This window comes from Belonocnema kinseyi, chromosome 8 (assembly GCF_010883055.1).
Source record: "Belonocnema kinseyi isolate 2016_QV_RU_SX_M_011 chromosome 8, B_treatae_v1, whole genome shotgun sequence".
In the NCBI taxonomy this organism is placed as follows: Eukaryota; Metazoa; Arthropoda; class Insecta; order Hymenoptera; family Cynipidae; genus Belonocnema; species Belonocnema kinseyi.
This window is the reverse complement of record NC_046664.1, coordinates 104,507,195-104,514,306: the sequence shown is the minus strand read 5'-3', so window position 1 is coordinate 104,514,306 and position 7,112 is coordinate 104,507,195. Positions and strand designations below refer to the sequence as shown.

Genomic DNA, 7,112 nt, shown 5'->3' with positions numbered 1-7,112 from the left:
GTGATTCACAGTCTACTCCTGACCATATTTCAAATCCGCCTTTCAACACGCCGTTTTTTATGTCTTTAGTTTCGCATCCCTTTTTCTTTGTTTCGGGCACACTTAAAATATCTAGTTTCTTCACGTCCATCCTTTCACGCAATTCTTTTACCTTGAGATCATTTACTCCCCTAGCATTCCGAACACCCAGTCTCCATTCGTCGCCTGAAACATGACCTTTAGATTTTCCGTGTGCATGCCTTTTGTCATTAAAAGTTCTAGTCCTTTCCGAGGCTATTTTGTTGTTTGTATTATTCATTGTTTAGATTATACGCCCAACTAACACCTTAATGCAATAAGTTTATTTTCTGAGTCGAAATCATGTCAAAGTTAAGTATCAAATCGTCATATGGTGGAGATTGTAGTTCTAACGTCAGTCCCACCAAAAACTTCAGTTAATAAGGGAGAGTTGGGAGAAGGGGGGAAGTAGAACTGGAACCGAGAGAGACGTCTTGGGTTTGTGTTTTTGTTTTCATGCTGAGAAGGTCACCAGCCTTCAGCAGCGTTGTGATATATGGAAGTAAGCGAGCCCCCCCCCCCCCCGATATATAAATAAAAGGAGTAATTTGCTCATTTAGCAGAAAACATTGAACTTTTTGTTTGGTTTGTTGTTCCAAAAAAATACGCTTCAAACTTATAAGGTTATGATCAATGGGGCGAAATAGGCGCATCCTAATTTCTGTCAAATGCGGCCTGAACAGCCATAACAGCACTTGCCTTTTTGATGCGCTCAACCCAGCACAATCCACGATTATCCGAATGCCGCCAAAATTTGGAACAATCTTGCACTGAATTTACTCGCAGGTTATCGATTATAATAGAAGATCAAAACATGGACGCGCAACGATATCAAGCTTGCAACAGCGGAATTACAAGGATTATGCAATTTTACATCGCTGCTGCAAAACGTATTACACTTAGCGTGCGAAATTACACTAATCGTTGGAAGCTTACATAAACGTTCTGAAATTACATTTTTATTTCAGTTACACTTTAGTGTAAAATTCCCACAACGATCACTGGTATTTTTATGTCCTATGATTGTTGTGGGAAAATCACACGTAAATCTCATTAATTTATGGTGAAATTCCTTTAATAATCACTGTCAATTTACTAGAAACGTGTCATTTTTCCATAGCAATCATAGGAGAAAGTTACAAAACGAAATGTAATTTTCAGCAATATTTTTCACAGTGTACCCAATTGTTGGCATTTTAAGGCAAACTTCAGGCTTTGAGAAAGAAATTAATATCAAAAATTGTATGTGTGATAAATGTAATAGTAATATGTACAGTGTTAATATAATAGGGTATCAAATTCTAAGCTTTATTTACCTCAATATATATTAGAAACTGAAAAAATAATTAAAATTAGCTCATTAGCCAAAAAATTCAATTCTTGGTAGGGTTGAGGCAATTGTTTGCAGGGATGGTCCCAATTATTGGCACCCTAGTCATATGAAGATGAATTGGTGAAGGAATCAGATTAAACTAAACTTTAATAGTATCACTATGAAGGTAATGGTGAAAAGAAACATTGTTTATCAATAATTTTTCAGTTATAAACAAATAGTCTGGCTTAAATTGCTTAATTATCAGCATCTATCTAGTCTAAATTTAGAGGCTGTGATCCTCGGCTTATTTTGACTGCTTCAGCAGAATTAGTAGAATCGGTTTTTTTTTCGAAAATTGATTTTCCTTTTTGTTTGTGTCTTTAGCTTTTAACTTACTTTTTCTAGTCACTCCTTTAGCAGAATCAATAAGATCGTTAATATTTGAAGATTGATTTTTTTTAGTTCATAGCCTGTTTGGTTTCTAACTTTTTTATATATCTCTATCTTCTTGGACTTTTTCTAAAATTTCATTTCGCTGTTTTCGTTTTTGCTTTTTAGCTTCCTCAGTCTTAGTTTTATTTATTTTTTTAAATTGATTTTTCCTAATTCCTAATCTCTTCATGCCTACGATGTTAAAGCATAGATGCCTTTTGCCTCCATTTGCCTTTCTTTTCGTTTTGGGGTTAGAGGGAATCGCAAATAATCGTACATATTTCCGTTTTTTACACATTTTAAAGCAATTTTTTGTACTTGTTAGGTTGAAATCGCTTTTCGTGTCAAATCTGCGGAATCGTGTAATGTTTCATCAATTGCATGCTAACCTGAAAACTGGATATAAACCACTTATTTTCTCTCTACACTATTTAAATCAGCCTTATTATTATTTAACATATTTTCAGAAGTATTGAAAATTACAACCGAGAATCTTTTTCTATATGTAAATCAGGCAGTAATTTTGTTGGACAAACTAGTTGTGAGTGATACATTAGACTGATTTGTGGTTAAGTCTACACTAGGGTAGTCCAAAAAAAAACCATTTTCGAATTTTTGTGATTAGACTGAAAAATATTGTAGGGTAAATGAAAATAGAAAGTGTCTTTTTTCTGTTTTGAAAAATATAGTTAGTCGAGCTACGCATTTGTTGCAAAGTTTTTTCTAAATTCACTACTCAAAATAGAGAATTCACGGTGGTGCCTATGGTTCAGCCTGGCAGTGCGGTAGCAGTGCAACAGCTACACTTTGACAACTTGACCTGCTTCTTTGTTAAAGCTCGAGGCCCGCCTAGGTCCTTAACAACATTGTTAATTATAATTAGTAATTGATTAATAATTACGAATAAACGAATATATGATTTAATTATTAATAATTTAATAATTATTTATTAATAAACAATGATCTAATTATGAATTATTCATGAAAAAATTTAAATTTTAATCAATTTTATTTTAATTATCATTGTTAGTATTAATTATTTACTAATTTGTCTTATAATACTTTATTATTAATAATAATTATTTTTTAAATATCAATGATTTTAATTATTTAATTACATTTATTTAATTTCTCCTTCTAACTCCCTTTAAGTAGGTGTAAAGAAGCCTACAGACAATAAGAGCCATAAATATGTAGACTGGTGTCTATTGCTCTGTTGTATTTCATCCCTAAGTCAAAGGAGTCGCAAAACTCTGTTTTTAACCCACTAATGGCCATGAGTCGTATTTGCGACCCGAAAACACACCTTCTTTAAAACTCTGTATCCACCGTTCCAATAAAGCGAGAGAACAGGTAAGGAAATTTTGGAAATTTTGGTAATGTTTCGAAATAGTTGTGTTAATTAGGTAAACACAAAGCAGAATATAAAAAGTCACTAAATTTTATCGAGGGAAACTAGTTTTGGCCATTAATGGGTTAAATTCTTACGTGAGATTTAAAAAAAGTCATAGTATGATTGCATTATCATTCGTATGCAAATACATGCCTAAAGTTTCAAACAAATATAATCATAACTTTTATTGCAGAATTGCATTTAAAAAAAGAAATGTCATTTTACATGTTAATCTCCATAAGAGAGAAAAGTGAAATGCGTAGTCCTATTAATAACTTTTATCAAAACAAAAAAATAAGCACTTTCTATTTTCATGTTGCCTACAATATTTGTCAGTCTAATCGCAAAAATTAGAAAATTTCTTTTTTTGCACCACCCTAGTCTACACGACTAAATTGCGAATTTACTCTTATTTCTGAATAACATATATCATTAAATATAATTAGTTACTTAATTCTTTTTAGTACAGCTCCAGTAATTTACTATAAAATATTGTTTTTACTTTTAATTCGGTCTTTCATTCTGAATTTTACAAAACAAAAAAACGAACATAACCATACTTTTTCCGATTACTAAGAATAGAAATGCTTGCAAGAACATACAATTCAACTCTTGGAAGGGGGGTGGCAAGAACTGCACACAGTGTTTTAGATTGAAAATTCATTAGCACCTCATATTATTTATTAAATAAATTATAGTTAAATCTTAGTTATTTTTTTATTAACAATTTTAACATTTCCTCGAAACGTGCTAAAAAGAAAATAGTCACTTCTATTCATTATAACGTTGCTAGGAGTAAATTGAAAACTGCATTATCTAAAGATTTTCTTTAGCTAACCTGAAAATTCTTGGCAGTCTGGAAAGAAGACTGAATTTTGTAATTTCAGAACACATAAATTATTGTTTAGCATAAGATGATTACATATTACTACGAAAAAATGTCTCCACTATTCAAAAAAAAAAAAAAACAACAATTTGCTATTTATCTTATTTTTCTTATTTCTCTTATTATTTCATAATATGTAGAAAAGGGTGTAAATCTCCGAATCTGCGTAGTGATGCTGAAAACGCGCTACAAAATTTGTTGCCTCTAATTTCTAGGGCCAAATACAAGGCAGCTTACCTAACCTTTAATAAATGGAGAGAATCAAATAACCCTTTTTTCTTTGGGCTTGAGGGGGGAGGGGCTTCGTCACCTGCACTCCCACCAGGGTTGCGCCCTGGACCCCCACCGCCCTACTGCTTCACCCTGGACCTTTGCCATCTTTATTGTCAGTCGCCATTGTCCCACAAGGTACCATTTCAAAGCTATCCTATTTTTTGCAGCAATTCAAATTGCTTAAGCAAAGAAATAGTTGTCACAAAACATTAATTTCGCAGATATTCAGAATGTTAATTTTCCAAATTAATGGGCAAGAAGATTTTTTGGTTCCATGATGCATTCACATCGAAACGGTTTTTGTAATTTAATTTAAAAATTCTGTAAGACAGATTTGTTTTCCGTATTGTAAACATTTTTCAACAGAACTCAGAGTTTTTGTTTTATCCATCGAGAATGCTATCAAACAAAAATCCTTATTTTTGGCCTAACTATGCGACCTACAATTTTTCCTTTAACTATTTTTCGACGGAAGTCGTCGCTTTTTATTTATCCACAAAAATGCTACGCAAAAATATATCATTCCAAATTTACATCAAATGACATGAAATACATTGAAGAAGGCCACAGAACGTATTGTAGTTTTTTAAAATACCTAAAAAAATATATTGTACATCATGATGAGAACGTGTGCGTCAAAGCCTATATACAGAGCTTTGTGAATTTTTACTCCGTAGAAAATTAAAAATATGAAGATACGTCTAACTAGTATCTAAGAGAAATGTTTTTACTACAGTTTCATTTAAGTCCGCATAATAAATTTAAAAACTTAAAAAGTATATCGAAGTGCCTAGAATAAATATCCGAGCGTATTGAGAACGGATTTATTTCATTTTTTACGTAGCTTTTCACGTCGTTTTTGACGTCATGTTTTTCAATAGGGTTCGGCACGAAGTGCATACTATTTAATTTGAATTAAAAGTAATTATTGTTATAAATAATGAATAAATTATGAAATGATTTTATTTTCCTTAAGTTGTTGAACATAAACTTCATCGAAATCGACATAATTGTCCAGATTGCATTTGAATTAAAAGTGATTATTGAATTGATTATTTGATATTTTTTATAAAATGACAGGGTATAATCTAACGGGCAGCTCTGACCAAAAGGGCAGTTCTAAAAAAAAATGGTCAGTTCTAAAACTTGATTATGGGCAGTGCAAAAATACATTCCAAAAGTTGATAGAGGGAGAAAAGAGAGAAAAATTGGAGCACCTGCTACCGAAGCGCAGTCACAACGATGTTGTTCAAATTTAAACGATATGTTAGCACATAACGGCCATAAAAAGTGAGTTGATTAAGTGATTGATTACGGCTAAAATTTGTTCTTAGTTTTCGTATAATAGGGATTCGGTCAGTTCTAAATGAGGCTTAGATTATACCCTGTAAAATGATCTCATTCCCCTAAAATTGATTGACGAGGACTTTTACAAGGTCGATCTAATTTTTCAGACTTTATTTGAAATAAAAGTTATTATTGGATTGATTATTTGATATTTTTTATGAAATGACGTTATTTTCATAAAGTTGACGGACGAGGACTTCGTCGAGGTCGAGAATCTGGAGGACCTCGAGCTGGGCCACAATTCTTTGAAGTCCCTGGGTGGAGATGGAAACGAAAGTGATGAAGGCAATGGACATAGTGCCCTTTACCCTCTCAAGTCTTTAAAGTGTTTGAATTTAACCCACAACGAGTTACGTGAATTTTCCTTCGCCTCTTTACGTGGCTTACGTGAATTGCGTCTGTTCGATATCTCCAACAACAAAATCGCCAGACTTCTCAGGCCGCCTTCAGAGGTTTGTTACATACTACAATTTTCAGTCCTATATTATTTTCTTTAATACTCCAACTTTCCGTACCTTAATCTACATTATATTCTTGAAAATTTTAAAATCACACAAGTAGTCCTGCTTCAGAAGAAATTGAGCACTAAGTAAGAGAAATTAAAAAAAACGTGTGAGAATTAACTGAGGCTTTGAAATATCATGTGTAATTGAAGAAGCTTGTGATTTTCTCGAGACATAAACTTGTTTTGATTGGAGTGGTTTCATTTTGCGTGAAGAGGAGTGCTTGTATTTGCTCCTCATGTCCTCAATTATACACCAACTATGCAATATTCGCGAAGTAGTCTGGTTACGACTCACAAGTCCCACAGACTGAGTCTCTCAGTGTCAGTATGTACCTGCCTAAAGAAGGCTTACAACTCTTTGCAGAATCTTGTGGAAGAACAAGCCGACGAGACGTCTGGCGCCAGTATTCAGGATATGAGATTACAGCATAACGAGCTGCGAAGCCTCGAAGGCTCGTTGTTCGTTGGTATGAAGGAATTACAGAGGTTAAACCTCAGCCACAACGCACTGGGACCAACGATCGGACCCCAGGACTTACGAGGCTTAGAAGGTCTTCGTGTTCTTGATCTTTCTCACAACGAACTCATCACTCTCGAGGATACTTCCGAGGTAAGCCTCCAGCAACAAACATATTTTTCGAATTATATATTTAAATTTAATAGAGATAACTAGCAAACTTTTTCTGTAATTGTTACTTTAAAAAAAGGCAACTGTGGTTGTATATTCACTCTTGTATCATTTTTCTATAACAGTTTTTATCTCACTGTTACAAAATGATGGTGTCCCTCACGGCAATAGGATATACCGGGATATCCCATTTATATCCCAGGTTATCCCAAGGATATCCCAGAGATATTCCGTCGGTTATCCCGCAAGGCGGAAATTTAGATATCCCAGGATATC

The 7,112-nt window shown here is 33.5% G+C and overlaps 1 protein-coding gene across 1 annotated transcript in view; it reads left to right on the top strand.

Moving 5' to 3' along the window:
* Positions 1-7,112, top strand: part of LOC117177895 (insulin-like growth factor-binding protein complex acid labile subunit) — a 93,307-nt gene that overhangs the window by 50,653 nt on the left and 35,542 nt on the right. Inside the window, exons 5-6 of the mRNA XM_033368966.1 lie at positions 5,886-6,155; positions 6,573-6,818. Coding sequence (XP_033224857.1) covers positions 5,886-6,155; positions 6,573-6,818 — 516 coding nt within the window. The remainder of the gene's footprint in view (positions 1-5,885; positions 6,156-6,572; positions 6,819-7,112) is intronic.